The sequence below is a fragment of the Antechinus flavipes genome, chromosome 3 (assembly GCF_016432865.1).
Source record: "Antechinus flavipes isolate AdamAnt ecotype Samford, QLD, Australia chromosome 3, AdamAnt_v2, whole genome shotgun sequence".
Classification (NCBI taxonomy): Eukaryota; Metazoa; Chordata; class Mammalia; order Dasyuromorphia; family Dasyuridae; genus Antechinus; species Antechinus flavipes.
Genome location: NC_067400.1, coordinates 17,044,076 through 17,063,258, shown reverse-complemented (window position 1 = coordinate 17,063,258; position 19,183 = coordinate 17,044,076). Strand labels below are relative to the sequence as shown.

Below are 19,183 nucleotides of genomic sequence, written 5' to 3'. Positions count from 1 at the left end.
CGACGTCCTCTGCTTCCGGCTGTTGCGCAGCCGGGTGATGGTAGAAGTTAAAAGAGAAAGGACCAGGACGCTCATGTGTCCTCCACGTGATAAAACTGGGCAGAGAAGAGCTCGGGGAGACGCAGGAAAGCGGGTTTGGGACCGAAGGAAGGAGGCGCCGGTGCCTCAAGCTGAAGCTTTGTAGGCTCACAGACGTGACTCTGATGGCCCGAATTCAACTTGAGGGAGCTTTATTAAGCGCCTGCTGTGTGCGGGGCTCCTCTCTAGGGGCGGATGATTAGATTGCGACCCTCTCTGTTAGACTGTAAGCTCCCGCGGTGCTCCATACAGTGCCTGGCATACAGGAGGTGATTAATAAATGTTTGCTGGCTGACAGCGTCAGTATAAAAATGAAGCAGACCTTGCCCCCAAAAGGCTGACGTTCCCCGAGAAATAATGTGCACAAAAATAAGTAAATACAAGAATCTAAACAAAGTAATGGGAGGGGGCCGGATATTAAGTGGGGGAGGATGAGAGATCAGGAAGGGTCAGGTAGAGGAAGAAGCGCTGACCCTTGAAGGGATTCCAGGAAGCGGGAGTGAGGAAGGCGGCATTCTGGGTATGGGGCCAGTGTAGAGAGACAGGATGGGTAAATGGAAGCTCAGGCACAAGGGCACAAGGGTTCTTGTGAAGTTGGTTGATGGAGACAGATCCAGCCGTGGGCATACTTATGTATGAATGTGTACAAACAGAAAATACTTCAGTTGGATTTTTGGTTGTTATTTGGTTTGGTTTTGGGTAATCCTACGTATGTGATTTTTACACATTTCAAAGCATTTGAGAATGGCTCCCAAGGCAGCACCGTCCTGACGACCCAAGAGACCCAGGGCACAAAAGGTTAAGGACCCCGATACGGGGATGGGGCCGTGCTTCCTCCAAGCTGGTGCCTCGGACACTCCTGCCTCTCCCATCTTGATTGGGTTTCTTAGCTCTCCGGGCCTCATCTGGAAAGATGGGCCGGAAGGCCTCGGCCGCCCTCTCAAGCAGTCTCTCAGGGACGGGCCTCTGGTCTTTGCTCAGCCCCGCACAGGCCGCTCAGACTTGCCATTGGTGGTGACATTTCCCAGATGAGATTTCTGCTGAGCTGCCTCCTCGGCCATCAGCCATTTCTGCGTCCCTCGTCCTCCAGGGAATTGGGTTCCTGGACCTTTGGAGGCCGAGGCTTCCACGCTGGAGTAGAAAGCTTAGGGCCAAGGTGACCAAGAATGAGTGGTGCTAATTAATGGGATAAATGGCAGCTCATCCTCCACAAGGGCCTGAACCACGTCAAGATGGTGACAGAGACGGGAGAACAGAGGCACAGGGTGAACAGCCCCCACTTTGGGGATGAGCCTACAAGGAACGTCTCCTCTATGAGAAGAGAGGGAGATTCCAACCCCACCCCAGACACCTCCAGACCTGTGCATCCTGGGTCCCTCACTGCTTTATGGGCTGTCACTCTCAGAAGAAACAGGGCCACTGGTCCCTGCGGAAGGATCTCCTCAGCCACAGCACCAGGACTTTGCTTTTAAAATGTCACTTAACTCTGGTCTACTGAACTTGTATTTACAGCATGAAGCCCTTGTACCTTAAGCTGCTCCCAGTTTCCTGAGGGAGTGTGGACCCCTTGCTCTAAGTTATCCCTGAGTACAGCTGCTGCTCTACACAGTTCCAAGAAGTTTTCTCATCCCCCTGTGCCTCAGTTCCTTCTGGTCCCCAAATCCCCCATTCTTCAGTACCCATTTTTGTTTTGTTTTGTTTTGTTTTAATAATTTTTTATTGATAGAACGCATGCCAGGGTAATTTTTACAGCATTATCCCTTGCATTCATTTCTGTTCCGATTTTACCCCTTTCTCCCTCCACCCCTTCCCCGAGATGGCAAGAGTCCTTTACATGTTGAATGGGTTGCAGTATATCCTAGATACAGTATATGTGTGCAGAACCAAACAGTTTTCTTGTTGCACAGGGAGAATTGGATTCAGAAGGTACAAATAACCCGGGAGGAAAAACATAAATGCAAGCAGTTTATATTCATTTCCAGTGTTCTTTCTCTGGGTGTAGCTGCTTCTGTCCATCTTTGATCAATTAAGGCTCTCTTTATCGAAGAGATCCACTTCCATCAGAATACATCCTCAAACAGTATCGTTGTCAAGGTATATAATGATCTCCTGGTTCTGCTCATTTCACTCAGCATCAGTTCATGTAAGTCTCGCCAGTCCTCTCTGTATTCATCCTGCTGGTCATTTCTTACAGAACAATAATATTACATAACGTTCATATACCACAATTTACTCAACCATTCTCCAATTGATGGGCATCCATTCATTTTCCAGCTTCTAGCCACTACAAACAGGGCTGCCACAAGCATTTTGGCACATACAGGTCCCTTTCCCTTCTTTAGTATCTCTTTGGGGTATAAGCCCAGTAGAAACACTGCTGGATCAAAGGGTATGCACAGTTTGATAACTTTTTGAGCATAGTTCCAAATTGCTCTCCAGAATGGCTGGATGTGTTCACAATTCCACCAACAATGTATCAGTGTCCCTGTTTTCCCACATCCCCTCCAACATTCCCTATTATCTTTCCCTGTCATTCTAGCCAATCTGACAGGTGTGTAGTGGTATCTCAGAGTTGTCTTAATTTGCATTTCTCTGATTAATAATGATTTGGAGCATATTTTCATATGTCTATAAATAGTTTCAATTTCTTTGTCTGAGAATTGTCTGTTCATATCCTTTGACCATTTATCAATTGGAGAATGGTTTGATTTCTTATAGATTAGGGTCAGTTCTCTATATATTTTGGAAATGAGGCCTTTATCAGAACCTTTGATTGTAAAAATGTTTTCCCAGTTTATTTTTTCCCTTCTAATCTTGTTTGCATTTGTTTTGTTTGTACAAAAACTTTTCAGTTTGATATAATCAAAATTTTCTATGTTGTGGTCAATAGTGATCTCTAGTTCTTCGTTGGTCATAAATTCCTCCCTCTTCCAAAGGTCTGACAGGTAAACTATCCTATGCTCTTCCAATTTATTTATCATCTCATTCTTTATGCCTAGATCATGAACCCATTTTGACCTTATCTTGGTGTACGGTGTTAAGTGTGGGTCAATGCCTAGTTTCTGCCATACTGATTTCCAATTTTCCCAGCAATTTTTGTCAAATAATGCATTCTTATCCCAGAAACTGGTGTCTTTGGGTTTGTCAAACACTATATTATTAAAGTTATTGGCTGTTTTGTCCTTTGAACCTAACCTATTCCATTGATCAACTAGTCTATTTCTTAGCCAATACCAGATGGTTTTAGTAACTGCTGCTTTATAATATAATTTTAGATCTGGTACAGCTAGGCCTCCTTCATTTGATTTTTTTTTCATAAATTCCCTTGAAATTCTTGACCTTTTGTTTTTCCATATGAATTTTGTTGTTATTTTTTCTAATTCATCAAAGTAGTTTTTTGGGAGTCTGATTGGTATAGCGCTAAATAAGTAGATTAATTTAGGTAGTATTGTCATCTTTATTATATTTGCTCACCCAATCCAAGAGCATTTAATATTTTTCCAGTTGGTTAGATCAGACTTAATTTGTGTGGAAAGTGTTTTGTAGTTTTGCTCATAAAGTTTCTGATTTTCCCTTGGCAGATAGATTCCTAAATATTTTATACAATCAGTAGTTACTTTAAATGGGATTTCTTTTTGTATCTCTAACTGTTGGGTTTTGTTAGTGATATATAAGAATGCTGATGACTTATGTGGGTTTATTTTATATCCTGCAACTTTGCTGAAGGTGTAGATTGTTTCTAATAACTTTTTGGTAGAATCTCTGGGGTTTTCTAAGTATACCATCATATCATCAGCAAAGAGTGATAATTTGGTTTCCTCATTGCCTATTCTTATTCCTTTAATCTCTTTCTCAACTCTTATTGCCAAAGCTAGCATTTCTAATACAATATTAAATAGTAACGGTGAGAGTGGGCAACCTTGTTTTACTCCTGATTTTACTGGGAATGGTTGCAGTTTGTCCCTGTTACATATAATGCTTACTGCTGGTTTTAAATAGATGCTACCTTCAGTACCCATTTTTAAAGAGCTGCTGGGGCTTCAACTTTACTTATTCATCACTAATTCAAAATTTGGGACCTCGTCCATCTGGAGACCCCTTCTACCAGCCTTGACAACTTGTCAATCAAGCAGTGAGCAATTATTAAGTGCCTATTGTGTTCTAGGAATCGTGTTGGCTCCAAGGAGCTAAGTGGGATAATGGAGAGAAGGCTGACACTGGAGACCTGAGTTCAAATTCCACCTCAGATACTTACTGGCCCAATCCCTTCCTTTTCAGATGAGGAAACTGAGTCCCAGAGAAGTAGAGTGACTTATCTGTGGCCATCCCGTCAGGATTTAGGTCCAAGTTCCTTTTGGTCTTCAAAAATATCAGTGGCTGCCCCAGTCCTCTCCTTGCAGCCGTCGGATGATAAGCGTCTGTGAAGTCAATGAGGCCAGTGCTTGGAACAGGCATGCGGTCCTTTGCTGGACCCACACTCAGCCTGGCCGTCTGCTGGGATAACCTTTGGGAACTCAGGATCCTTTTCATGTCATGATGGGGCATCCGAGGAGAACCTTAGTGAGGGATGGTGTGGAAGAATTATCACCATCACCATCATCATCACCCTATCATGTTCCATCGTCTCCATCATCCCCATCATCCCCATCACAGCCTGTACTCCCACTATTCTCTGCTCACAAGTGGTTCCCCGGGAGACCCAGGAGAACGCAGACTTCCCGAGGGCCATTTTGGTTTTGCTCTGAGTCTCCCGCAAAGGTCCAGAGCGCCAGAGGGATCTCGGAGGACACCAAGTCCGGGTCCTCATGTTTCAGAAGAGAGAGGTCTGCCCAGGGCCACACAGAGACTGCATCCAAGCCCAGAGCTCCGTGCTGGCTCGGAGAGTCTGGCCCAGTCACGAGTCCTTCCCATCTCCCCGAGTGCAGGGAAGGAGCTGGATTGGTGGAGGGAGTTTCCTCAGTGAGAATTCCCTCTTACCAATGAAGCCGCCAGTCCAGTCAGGAGCCTCTTACAGCTTCCCGAGGGCAAAAACTCTGACCTGTATGTTTCTGTACACAAAGGGCCTTGCTCAGCATCTGGCCCATTCTTACACAGGAGGCTCTTAATAGATGCTTGCTGAATACCCATACACCCCTCGCTAAAAGGGAAGGAAAGAACCTTCTGTGAACGCCTCTCCCCAGAAAGACCCAGGGATCCTATCTCCCATCTTCTGACCAGAGGGATTGCCACAGGGCTTATCTCTGAAGGAGCTGGTCAGACATTGAGGGCAATGGCTGAGTCACCGGAGGAAGAAGAGAGGGAGGGAGGGCCCTGGGCAGAAGAAAGAGTCTCATCTCGGATAAAACCGAGGACCTAGGAAAAGGGCCTTTAAGAAAACAGCCCCAAGCTGTCAATAAAACAGCTATATGAAGATGTACCGGAACATGGTCAGCTGCTGCCTCCCGGAAGCAATGCAGTGGCAGCCAGGGTGTGCACCCACAAACTGCAGACCCAGGGGTCTTACCCTGCCCCCCCCGCCCCCAATTGTACTGGGTTTAAGTTTCATGTTTATATTTCTGTTCTCAATGCCTGGCACATAGTGGTGCTCAATCAGTGCTTGCCGATTGATTGATTGGTCCAGCGGGAGCCAAGCGGGTCCCATCCCAAGTGAGCTCCAACTTCCCTGCATAATTCACCTCAATCGGGGTGAAGGGGGGGAGGCTGACATTCTGCCATTGCTAAGTTTGCTTCTGATGGTGTCTGTCCATGCCCAGCCCGGTGCCCGCTGACCGAAGGCACAGAACAGCCACTGGCGGGTCCACGTCCTGGTGGGGACTGGAATCCCACCCGACAGTCACTTCCCTGCCTCCAGCAAGGAATCTGAGGAGGACCGTGGTGGAGTCACTCCTGTCAGTCAACTAAGCAAGCCTTCGGTTAGCAAACATTAGGCGCCTACTGCATGCTAGGCACTGTGCTTGGCACAAAAGAATGAAACCTTCCTTATTTGTGAAGAATCTCTGTTTAAACAGAGACAGGTAAATATTACACAAAAGCGGAAGTCCGGCCATTTTCAGCCACATCGGGCACTCGATGATCCCATTTGGGGTTTTCTTGGCCAGTACACTGGCGTACTTTGCCATTTCCTTCTCCAGCTTATTGGACGGGAATTGGAGAGCGCAGGGTTCCCTGAGACAGCGGCTGGGAAGGACGGGGCCCGCTCCTCCTGACTCCAGGCCCCGCGGATCCACCGCGCCCGCTCATTGCCCGTCTAAATAAATCCCGCCCAATGACAAAGCCCAATGATCTCCTACAGAGATCCCATGCCGTCAAACACAGGCCAGGTGGGCACTGGGATGGCTAATGCCTGAGCCCGTCCGGGATGGGGCGAAGGGTGCCCGCCTGTGTCTGCAGGCCGGACGGCACGTCCTGGGCTAACCTTTCCTTTCTCTGTTTCAGATCATGAAAGGAGAGAAGGAAATCAAAGTGGCGTTTTCCGTAGAAAGCCACAGGACCAAGGTGGGTTGGATTCCCAGGGATGGGCCAGGGAGGAGGAAGCCCCAGGGGAGAGGGTCATGGAAAGCAGGAGAGCTGGGGTGTAGTTGTGTGTGCCAGGAGGACCCAAGGGGGCTGGGCAAGGCGAAACCGTGAGACACACAGGGCCAGACTCCCACTAGAACTCGGGCTTGGACACAGGAAGACCTGGACTCCACCTCCTCCTGAGCCCCTCAGCAACTTTATGGAGCTGGCTCAGTCATTTATCCTCCAGAGGGTGGACTGGGTGCCTCCTGAGGACCCTGCCAGTACCACTAAGGTTCCCCCATCTCAACCTCTATAATCCCCACAAAAAGTGGCCCCAAAGCACATGAGCGAGCCAGAGGTTATTGATCCCTCCAGATTTCCCCTCCCCTAGCCAGATGACCCAAAGTCAGACTCTTCCAGAGGGTCCCAGGCCATGTCCTGCTCCCAAGGATCTCCTCCTGGGCTTTCCCCCCTTGCTGACACTCTCTCTCTCTCTCTCTCTCTCTGTGTGTGTGTGTGTGTGTGTGTGTGTCTGTGTTTCTGTCTCTCTCTGCCTCTCTCTTTGTGTCTCCCTGTCTGTTTCTCTGTTTTGGTCTCTAACTCTCCCTCCCCTCTTCCCCCTTCCCTTCCCCCTTTCTCCCTCCTTTCCCCCCCCCCACCTTCTCTCTCTGTTTGTATGTATATCTTTCCTCAATCAAAGAACTTGCAACTGGGCACATGCTCTGCCCAAGTGGGGTTCAAGGAGCATAAACCCGTACCCACTGTCAACATAAACTGCACACTGCTCCCAGACCAAAAGGAAAGAGAGCAAGAGGATTACAAACTGTACGAGCAAATAAAGCAGCTGGAGACACCCCCTTTCGAAACCATGATCCCAGGTATGTGCCGGCATCCATCGAAACATCCAGGGTATCCGATAGTTTATGTGGTCACTGAACCGAAGGATGGAGCAGGGGAACGATCCAAAATTTTTTTCTGAAGCCGCAGTTGTGGGCAGGTGGAGAACAGGGACAAGATCTTGAGCATTTGATTGCTTGCATGAGATTTAAAAGTTACTCGTCCCTGCCTGGTTGTTCATCCCTGACAACATGACTACTATCCTCTTTCACAAGAAGGCCGTCTGTTTGAACAGAAACAATTGGTTTCCAATCAATAACATCACCTCCAAAATATCCGAAGGAAATTCTCCCTTACTTTGTGCCAATTGACATTTCAAAAGACGCTAGTGGCCAATTTGGATTTGGATTACTCTTCAAGGAATCTAATTCTTATGATCCAATTATAGGTTTATTAGTAGTAATCCAATCTGAATTATAATGATATTTCTATCTAATTATTTATCACTATGTATTATATTACCAAGTACTATAGTAATTAAAGGAATAATTAAATGAAATACAGGATAAAATACAAAGTAAAACTAGAATAGTGGAGGACCTCAATATGTTCCTGTCAGATGTAGACAAATCAAACAACGAAAAAAAAATTTAAAGGCTCGGATGAGAAGTTTCGAAAATTTTAGAGATAGTGGATTTCTGGCGACTGCTACAGAGGAATAGAAAAGAATGTTTGCGTGTGTATGTATGTATATATGTACATATGTATGCATGTGTATACATATAAATAAAATTCACATACACACACACATATATATATGTGTGTATATATATATATTTTAAGCTATGTGCGGCATTTTTATAAAAATAGACCATATATTAAACCACAAAAACTTTACAACCAAATGCAAAGAGACAGAAATATTAAATACATTTTTTACTGACTATAATGCAGCAAAAAAAGATACTAAATTAAGGACCACTGAAGAAAGGATTAAAAATTAATTAGAGACTAAATAACTTAAAGAATTGGTCAATCAAAGAACAAACTATAGACACAACAGATGATTTCATTCTGATAACAATGAGACAACATTTTAGAATTCTGCGGATGCAGTCAAAGCAGTTCTTAGGGGAAAATTTTTGTCTCCAAGCACTTTTCCCAACAAAAGCGAGAAAGAGAAAGGATAGAGCAAAGAATTGGTTATTCAACTTTAAAAAACAAAACAAAACAGAAAATCAATCATTTGAATTACAGTTGGAGGATATTGGTAGTAGATAAAGTCAATTTGAGATCCAGAGCTGTCCCTGGAAATAACTGATGATTTCACTCATAACAAAGTAACCCTGGTTACTTTTTTTTTTCCCTAAAATATTTTTAGGAAGAATTTTTCTAAGAGAATTTAGAATTGATTTTGTTCTCTGCTGGAATTTCCCCTTTTTAATATGAGAATGAACACATTCTAAATTTCTTCATTAGTAGCTGTGAGCCTCAGTTTCCACAGCTATAAAATAGGAGAAATAATACTTAAACAACACATCTTTCCAAACCTTTGAGGTGCTATAGACATTTAACGATTCATAGCTCAGAATGCCCTTGTAGCATAGACAAAGCATTGGACTATACCTTTGTGTTGAATTGGTTGAAGTCCTGTCCTGCTTAATTTTGGGTTAATCCTGTGGGATATGAGAAACAATTTGGAGCCAAAAAAACCTCTGATTCAAGGTCTATTTATGATGTGGTCTGTAGGGTAAGTCAGGACTAGACCCTTCCCTTCTCAGTGTCCAACCCAGATCTCCAGGGGAAGTACCTACCTGCATTGATAAAGGGAATTTCCTTACCTGGGAGTTCCTTATGTCAGTGACATCATACATCCAGACTCTATCCCCAATAATGAGTGATGCTCCTAGAAGGTTCTTCTTCATCCGAACCCTGCCATCAGTCCAACTTCCCATGAATCAATTTGCCTTCTACAGTGTCAGATTTCTAGCTGACAGATATTTTAAGAATGTAAGAACAGTGTAAGATGAATCAAGGTGAGCAGGAAAAAAATTAAAAATTAAAAATAAGGCAGCTGAAGGATGCAGGGCACTAAGCTCTGAACTTGGAGTCAGGAAGACCCAAATTCAAATCCAATTTCAGGTACTTATGTGTGACCTGGGCAAATCATTGAACTTCTGCCTCAGTTTCCTCATCTGTGAAATGAAGATCATAATAATACCTACCTTGTTGTGGTGAAGATCAGATGAAAATTTAAATATACATATATGTACATATATGTAAAACATAATTACTTATATTTATATGTATGTATATATATACACTATATATATATACATATTTATACTATATACATATATACACATAAAGCACTTAACATATAGAAAACACTTAATAAATGTTGGTTAAATCTAAATCCAAACTGAGTGAAGATTTGCAGGTGTCCATAATGGGGCATCAATAAGGAAACTGATGAAAATGAATCTGTGAAGAAGGTTTTGTTCTGCTTTATAAATGTGTTTACATCCCAATGTTCCAGCCAGTGTCTTTTGCTCTATCTAATGTTCTTTGAGTTTAGCTCTCCAGCTGTTCAGGCATCATGGTAGCAAGGAATGACAAATCCATCTTTGAAATACTGATTAATACTTTTGTGAGAAACAACTGAACATCTGGACCCACTTTCTATGGTAACATCTGCAGGAGCAGCCATCATTTCCCATTTATCCCTGCAGCTAACATGCTGGAAGTGGGGAAACAGGAAATTACCTGGTAGATTTGGACAATTAAAAGGCAAATTGGGATGGGAAAAAATGGTTGATTAGCACCAAACCGGCTCAACAGCTCGGTTTGGAGACATCGGGGGGTTATTTTTGAATCTGAAAAATTTGGAGGTGCACCTGCTGATGGAGAATAGGAAGATAACATCTTTGGCCCGTGATATTTAGGCCTTATTCTCAGTCCTTTTTCTTCCCCAAATCACAAATTGTTTTCACTATTCTCGCATCATCTCCATTAAGAGTGAAACAGTGGCCAGCACAGAGTGGGATTTACGCGAGATGAGTTTCCTGCAGGAGGCTCATTTGCTAAGAAGCGATTCTTTTTAGCAGTCACCGTTTTATTTTGTGTGATCACACACAAACGCGGCTTGTTAACTTAGGGATGCAAGCAGATGGCACGTGGAAGGACCCAGCTGGTGAGGCTTTTTCCATCTCACAGTCCAAGGCTCCTTCCATCTCACAGTCTGGAGTCAAATCTTGTGACTCAGCCACAGCAGACACTCAGAGCATCCTGAGACTGGACGGAGACCCCGGCGAATGAGAGGGTGTGGTCAGGCAAGGTCCCGGAAAGTCTTATAAGCAAACCTTTGAATTTTGTAGTTTTCATAGTGTTTTAAAACCCGAAAAATTCTTTATATCTATTATCTCATCGAGTAACAGTATTGATAAGTGCTATTTAGAAAGTGCCCTGCAGGGACAGCTAGGTGGCTCAGTGGATAGAGCACTCAGAACTCAACACTTCTAGCTGGGTGACCCTGAAAAAATCACTTAGCCCCAGTTGCCTCAGCAGAAAAAAAAAAAAAAAGAAAGTGTTCTGCATATATTAATTCATTGGTCCTTAATCCTGAAGGAAGATATTACAGTCACTGTAATCTCCAGTTTATGAACGAGGGAACAGATGTCGAGAAAGATAAAGCGATTAATCAGGTGCACAACTAGCATCAGAGTGCGCTCCCAGCCCCAAAAGTCCCACCCAGCTCCAGACCCCTCCGACATGGAGCATTGTATTCCATTGTATTTCCACATGCTATAAAGCATGGGAGTTCTTTGCTCCACCGGGGGTGCTGCTGGCCCCTCCCTTGATCCTGTTCTGCCATGGCAACCCAATGGTCAGGCAAAAAGTTGCTCTCTCCATCAGAAGGAACCTAAGGAAATTGCCAAGCTCTCTGTGATACTCAGAAAGATGGCTGCCTCTGCCCTTAGTCTGTCCAGTAATGTAATCCATCTCGTTATTCCAGGAGTGTCGGCTCTGTGAGTCCTTCCCATTGGATGCTTGGCTTAGCACACGCCCTGTGAAAAAAAGGCACTCCCTCTTATTTTCAGTGGCAGAATTAGCATCCAAAAGTCTTAGGGCCATAGTAGAACACCTCCCTTGGGGTGACATGCTCCCCTACTAAGGCAAACTCTATGCAGAGCAGAGGAGTTTAAAAAGAACAAGTCCTGAATACTTGGCCGCTGGCTCCCTATTCTCATCCCTGCAGGGAGGATGGAGCACGAGCCGTTACTCGTTGGATGGCCCATCACTCTGGGTCCCCCACAAGTCTCCACTCTTGGGCTTCTTCTATGCTCCAGAGTGTAATCGTTGGCGGTCTCCCTGGAGTTTCTAAGTCTCGTCCAGTAGAGAGGAAGGATCATCCATAGGTTTTCAGGCACCTGCCCCTCTCTAACCCTTCCCTGTTCTTTGGCCCCTTCCCTTTAGGAGCTTGGCAGGTAGGTAGATAGGGTCTCTTGGAATTCCACGGGCAGGACCAAATGAGGACCCAGGATGCGTTCCCTTCTCTTCCTCAATCTCCAGGAGCACAAAATGAGAAGGAAGTCACTTTTCCCTTTCTGAAGGGTCATTCCTTGACGCCATTGTTCTGCTTTTGAACTACGGAGCACAAAGACTTGGGGATCCCTCAGTGTTTTATAACTGGTTTCCCCACAGTAGCAAGAAGCAGCAGGGAAGGTTTCAGAGAAGCAGAGACCAAACAGGAAGATGTCCCATGGCTAGCTCCAGATGCTATGCCTTTCACAGCCCGGGTCCTCAGTTTAGCACTGAAATTTCTCTCCACTACACTAATACATCTCTTCTTCCTTCCTTCTTCTCAGACAAGTTTGGAAACATGGATCCATCTCTGCAGCCCCTGTGGGAGTTAGCCATGATCGGGAACTCTTTCGTGATGTGGGAGAAGACGACGGTGACATCATACTATTATGTGCAGCAGATCACTAATATAAAGAAACGGGTAAGCAATATAGAAAAAAAATCTGCATTAAAGAGTGAATCCACCCCACTGCCCCATGAAGGAAGGAGCGGGACCCAGAATGCACTCTGGCCCTCTTGGCAGCCCGTGGGCTAACTTGCCATGTTAGGGGGTTTCCAGAATCTAGATAAGAACTTTCGATTGCTTGGCCAAGATTGTAGTTTCCTTTCAGGAGACTAAAAGGCACAGGACATACCCTCCCGGCTAGAGATAAATTCATTTTTCAACCGTGGGTATTTATGCGAAAATCATGCTTATCTCCTCTGAGGACCCGTGCTTGTTATCAGTGAATGCTCTGTCACAAGGTTATTGATGGCCTGTTGTCCACAGCCCCACTACAAGCATTATTCCCTTCCTGTGTCTCAGACTCCTCCTAACTGGGAGGTCCTGAAAGTCCCCGACCCTCTACAGAACTCAGTTTCCTTCCCTGTAAAATGAAGGGATTAGGCCACATGATCTCTGTGGTTCTAAACTTGCAAAGCTCTTCTCTTCTATCAGATGGATGGTCCACCAGAAAGGTGAAAAGCTATCCATCCATCAGGTTCTCTAACAGATTCTGTTGGGAAGAACCTAGGCCAGGTGACAAGGCCCAGATGGGTTGCAATCTGCTCCAGTGGAAAGAGTCTTCACATTCATGAAGTCATTCATCCATGATGTTTAGTTCAGTTTCATCCAATTAATGTTTGTTAAGCACGAAGCATCTGAGCTCAGCCATTAGTCCCCATCTCTGTCTACTTCTCCTAAATTGTATTAGACTAGATATCTTGTAAAATGGCCCCCAGCTGAGTCATTCTGGAGCTCCACAGCTTAATATCGAGCCAGATACAACTGAAAAGCTTTGGCTCCAGGGTCCTGGGTTTAAGTCTCCCTTTTGACATCTGGCCTGTGGGACCTCAAAAAGTCAAGACCCAACCCTGAGCCTCAGTTTCCTTCTCTGTAAAATGCCAGGATTGGGGTGGGGGTGGGGAAGAAAGCTAGGGATCCTTTGGCCCGGTGCCTCCATTGGAATAGTGACTAACGCATCCTCCACATGGCTACTGATCGCATGGGGATCAAGCAAATGCCGAGGGGAAACACAATTGCCAATCATGTGGAAAACAGGCAACCCAAAGTAGAATTCTTCTTCGATCTAGAACAGCCTGTTGGAACCTCAGAACGATTACTTCAGGACAGAAATAAGCAGCGAGGGACTTTGATGTTTGGATCGACCCAGATTTCCATTTTGTGCTACTCCCATCACTGGCAAAAATTGCAGCCCATATCATTTTTCTTATCCCATGTGATTCTGGACCATACTTTGTGATGAGTTCTCCACAAAGAATCTCCTCCTTGCACTTTCTCTGGTTCTCTGACTGTTGACCCATTCTGTGTATCCATCTATTGCTACATTATTGTCCCACTCCTTTGCTGGGCCATTTAAAAATTGGAAACGGGGACTGAGAAAACTCAGTGCCCACCAGAGAGATGTCCCTGGGGTGGGAAACGGTGGCCTGTGCCCCGGTAAATAAAAATAAAGGGGCCAACTTTCGGGGCTGGACCTGTGATTTCCTTGGGACGGGGAACTCAATTCAGTTCTACAAGCATTTCTGTATTTCTTCCAGAGAAGAAGCTCTCTCTATCAAAGCAGGTCTCTCCCTTCTGGGCCACGGCCACAGTCAGTAAATACTGATTAAGCAGACTTGGCAGAGCGTAATCTTGGGATATGGCGGGGGCACTAAGAGGTTAAGGGACCTGGAGGAGAACTGTAAAAACTCACTTCCCAGAGCCCCGATTTTAAAGTGTCAGTAATTAGAGATAATGGGGACTGTCCCATTTGGGGAAAGTCTAGTGCTCCCTTTAAAAAAACTCATTTATAGGAACAGCGTTCCCTTGGTCTGATCGTGGGGCCACGGGGGGGGGGGTTCTCCGGCTTTTCCCCCCAAACCACCCAAGGCCCAGTTGGCTCAGTGTCGGGGGCATCTGTGCTCAGAGAGAAAGAGCCGATACAGACCTGAGCAGGCCGGAGAGTCCGCCGGGAAGTGGGAATGGAGCAGAACTGGCTCCATTCCAGCCAACTGGGTGGGGGCCCGGTTATTCCCAATGACTTTGTGATGCAGTAGCCCACAGCATCCCAGGCCCATCAGCATGGAAACAAATGGAGCCCGAGATACTTCCAGAACTTTGGGTAATGGAGATTTAAATAAAAACATAAGCTACAGATCAACAAATGTAGCTGAGCTTCCACTGGCTCCCAGCCAGCCTCCATCACTCTCACCCCCGGGACTTGGGGAACAGCTGGGGAGAGTTCTGAAAACAAAAAAGAATTAAGGTGTTCGGTGCCATTGGGAGCACCTGAGCCAGAGCCCCAGGCCTCTTACCCAAGTCAAAAAGGGAGCCCTGGATCATCCATCATCTACACAGCCCTTCACAGAGAGCTCAGTCACTCTGTTCTCCCTTCTCTCTTGAACACACACACACACACACACACACACACACACACACACACACTCCCTCCTTCTCTCTCTGTCTCTCCCTCTCCCTCTCCCCCTCCTCCCTTCTTGAATCCATATGGATCCATATAGGAGGATGCCCTTTAAAGTTTTTCGCAAACGTACTCAACCCGACTCTATCAAGTCCAGTGCCCTCAGAAAAGAATTATGGGGCAACTAGATGGCTCAGTGGATAGAGCACTAGCCCTGAAATCAGGAGGACCTGGCCTCAAACACTTCCTAGCAGTATGATTCTGGGCAAGTCACTTAACATCAATTGCCTCAGCCAAAAAGAAAGAAAGAGAGAGAGAGAGAGAGAGAGAGAGAGAGAGAGAGAGAGAGAGAGAGAGAGAGAGAGAGAAGAGAGAGAGAGAGAGAGAGAGAGAGAGAGAGAGAGAGAGAGAGAGAGAGAAAGAAAAAGAAAGAAAGAAAGAAAGAAAGAAAGAAAGAAAGAAAGAAAGAAAGAAAAGAAAGAAAGAAAAAAAGAAAGAAAGAAAGAAAGAAAACCTCATTAACAGGAGATAGAACATGGAAGTCATTTAGGGTGTTAAGGGAAACAATTGTTCCTGGAATTTTTCCTTGGGAAAACCAGACTTGTCCCATCTCCCATCAAATCCAGACCAGCCCTTCCATGGCTCACCATCTCATTAAAAAGACAAAATGGGGAGAAGCAAAAGCCAGTGGAACCAGCCCTAGCTGGGACAGTCTCCATCCTAAAGAAATCACAGCTCTAGCCCCCCAAAGTTGGCTCCTTTATTTATATTACTGGGGCACAAACCACTATTTCCCACCCTAGGGTGTGTACTGAGTCTTCTCAGTCCCTGTTTCCAATTTGTAAGTGGCCCAGAAAAGGAGTGGGACAATAATGTAGCAAGAGCAGGGACAACATATGGATACATACAGAATGGGTCAACAGAGAACCAGAGAAAGTGCAACCTAAGACTGGGTTTCAGATCTCATGCTCACTACCTGTGGGACTCGGGGCAAACTCTTCCTCAGTAAAATGGGGGGCTTGGGATGGGCGGCCATTGGGATTCATTACAGCTCTACCTTTGTGATCCAGTCTTCCAACCCCTTTGTCAAGGGATCAAAGTTACAGTGAATTCTCACCGACTCACCCAACAGACCTTGTGATGATTGGTCCAGGTAAAAGTACTTAAGGAGGACCCCATGACGTGAAACAAGGATATTCTAAAGGCCAAGAGGGATTCTGGCATCCGCCCTTGCCCAAGAACCGAGTTCTAGGCACAGGGTGAGTGAGGGGCGGTGAGCTAAGCGCAAGCCCCAGAATCCCACCGGGAAGGATTTCTCCAAGGAAATCAACCGAGAAGCCTTCACTGAGGAAGGCAATAACTATAAGAACAAGAGTTTTGAAACTCTGAGGATACTGGGAATTGCCCGCCGTAAAAATGGGAAACTGGCCTAATGTGTTTGATGTGTCTTAAGTAAACGATTTCATCCAGGGGGGCCAGATTCCCATCACTGACTTCAGCACAAGTCCTGTCTCTGTTTAGCATAAAATCAGCCTCCAAGACAATGCTTCTGAAGGACAGAACTAGGAGCCACTGTCCTGGGAACATCATCCAAGATTTAAAAATAAAACAGATTTTTTTAATTACTGAAGGAAAAGGATGACATACACCAGTCAGCTTTTGAGAAGCTCAGCAAAGGAAGAGAACAAGCTAATGAGATGAGGTGGACAAACAGAAGCATCGGGATCTGGACGGAGCAGTCTCCTTCTGACCCAGACAGGACAAAGTGGATCTCGTCACTCCAGAACCGTTGGGGTCAAATGGGACTGGAAATCGGCAAAGCTTCTCTAGAAGCAAGGGGAGGGGGGTTTTCTCTAGCCCTCCGCAGGGGCCGGTGTTTTAGCTGGCTGGTTCTAGAGCAGTCTCTTGGGGGATAAGCTGCCAAGAATGGCAAAAAGCTACCAACTCTGGGTAGGGAATTATCCACACTCTTGGATGCTCTTATCCGCCATCTTCCTCAGGCTGGGCTCCTGGTGACTTAGGGTCATGGATTTAGAGCTTGGAAGAGACAACAGAAATCCTATAGCCCAACCCCTTTGCTTTACAGATGAGGAAACTGAGGTTCAGTAACTTGACCCATGGAATAAGAAGGGTTGGAATTCAGGTCCAGGTTCTCTTAAGTCCAAATGCGATATTTTTTTTTTTCTAAGAGGAGGGGCGACACAGCCACCTAGTCTGCCCCATCCCTGGAAAAGAAGCCCCCCTACACATCATCCAACAAGAGGTCATCCAGCCTGGGCTTGGAAACTGTGGGCTCCTCCTCAGTGGAGCATCAAGCCCATCAAGCAGAAGCTAGATGACCATTCCTTTGCCATATTAGTTGGGGGGACTTCCTTATATGGCTTGGATTAGATGGCTGCTGAGGACCCTCCCTACCCTGAAATCTTACGTTTCGATGACTTCCATGATGGGGGAACCTAAGGCAGTGCATTCTATTTTTTGATTAACACTGGATAACAATTTTAAGAGGTTCTTAGCTAAGGTAGAACCATGGCAGAACATGGGCAAGATAGATTGCTGGCCCTGGAGTCAGGAAGACGAGTTAAAATCCTTTAAACCGTGACTAGCTGTGTAACCCAAGGCACTGAATCGCTTTCTGCCTCAGTTTCCCCATCTGTGAAACATGGGTAATAAAAGCACCTATCATCCAGCTTGCTGTGAGGACAAAATGGGATAATATTTAAAGTGTTTTATAAACCTTAACATACTAGTGTTTTATAAAACAAAATGTTTTGTAAACCTTAAAACACTATATAAATACTATTATTATTATTATTTTAATTATTATTAATCTGTTTCTTTCTAAATATGGTTTTGAGTTCTATCATTTGGAACCAGAGAAGCCTAATCCCTCTTGCACCAGGAGACAACCTTTCGAAAAACTCAAATCAGTGTCATTACCACCAAGACCAACCTTCTCTGAGTCATAGCGATTGCTGACGAGGACACGTTTTAGTCACATTACAAGATGGTACCAAAGCAGAAAAGGAAAACTTCCTCCTCCCAGATCTCATTCTAAAACATCATCCCCAAGGAAAGAAAAGAAACGCTGAGTTTATCTAGCATGATGTCCGTCAACAAACATTTACTAAGCACTGAAAGTAATAAATAATGGAAAAATCACCCCTGCCCTCTACAAAGTCACAGTCCAGTGGGGAAGACGGCATGTTAACAACTATGTACATACGAGGTTGGAGTTAATTAACTCTGCACTGGTTGAACAGCAAGCCATTGAAACTCTTCTGTAGCTCAGTACTTAGAGCAGGATCTGGCCCGTCACAGGCATCTGTTGACTTGATTGCTTTGATTTACTTGATCTGATACCAATTCAAGCTATTTCTCATGCTCATTCTTCTTTGCTTTTGCCAGATAACGCCAGATGATTTTATCGCTCTCCACTATAAGGTCCTGCTCCATGAATTCAAGAGCCAGGTAAGAGATCTCACAAACCCTTAGTCAATAAACATTCCATTCATTATGTGTCCATGCAGTAACGGTGCTTTCTATCCTGTCTTTTCTAGGAGATCATTTCCTGCCAGGTGCATCTGGTCTGGCATCCTGAAAAACCCTCTAAAACACAGTATCACTGTCAAGATTCCGGGACACAAGAAAATGGTTCTGGGCATGGTGAAGGCTCAGGAGAGCATTCCCTATAAAATCGCATAGTAACTTCCGAAAGCCTCCTTATTATGCTTCTACCAAATTCAAATTATACTCAATGGCTTCAGCTGCTACCTGGTACCATAGGTGACTAGAATCAACTCCAAGTGTTCTGGAGATGTAGATAACACGGTGATTAAATAGTCAATGTTCAGAAAAACGCACATTATTTTTTTAATCAGCTTCTAGGAGCACATGGCTGGTTCCCATAACTCACGAGTTCACTTATCTTCACTCGGAGCTAATTTGGGGCCTGAATGTCAGGACTGGTCAAGCCCTAAACTACTACCTAGAAATCCAGAACGAATTAACAGCTTCCAGAATTTGGTTGAATTTGCTATTCTCCAAAGCTGGCCCCCAATATTATTTGTCATACTATAACTGATTGTTTTATATCATTCAAATCTCAAGAGTATCCATGCCAGTAGGTAAATAAAGATAATATATTTGAATAAAAGCAAATTGAAAGGGAAATAAATATTAAGCTGATTTAAGATGATGATTTTAAGGTTTCCAGCAGAACAATTTCTTCTTTAGCCCAAGAATCGACGGTCAAATAAATATGATTACGTTTCTAATTAAGACAA

At 44.9% G+C, this 19,183-nt stretch overlaps 1 protein-coding gene across 1 annotated transcript in view; it reads left to right on the top strand.

Annotated features, from left to right (window-relative positions):
* The window catches only part of RARRES1 (retinoic acid receptor responder 1), a 37,562-nt gene extending 18,379 nt beyond the window's left edge, over nt 1-19,183 (top strand). Inside the window, exons 2-6 of the mRNA XM_051983091.1 lie at nt 6,514-6,573; nt 7,277-7,454; nt 12,282-12,418; nt 18,306-18,368; nt 18,458-19,183. Of these exons, the coding sequence (XP_051839051.1) occupies nt 6,514-6,573; nt 7,277-7,454; nt 12,282-12,418; nt 18,306-18,368; nt 18,458-18,592 (573 nt within the window). The 3' untranslated portion in view covers nt 18,593-19,183. The remainder of the gene's footprint in view (nt 1-6,513; nt 6,574-7,276; nt 7,455-12,281; nt 12,419-18,305; nt 18,369-18,457) is intronic.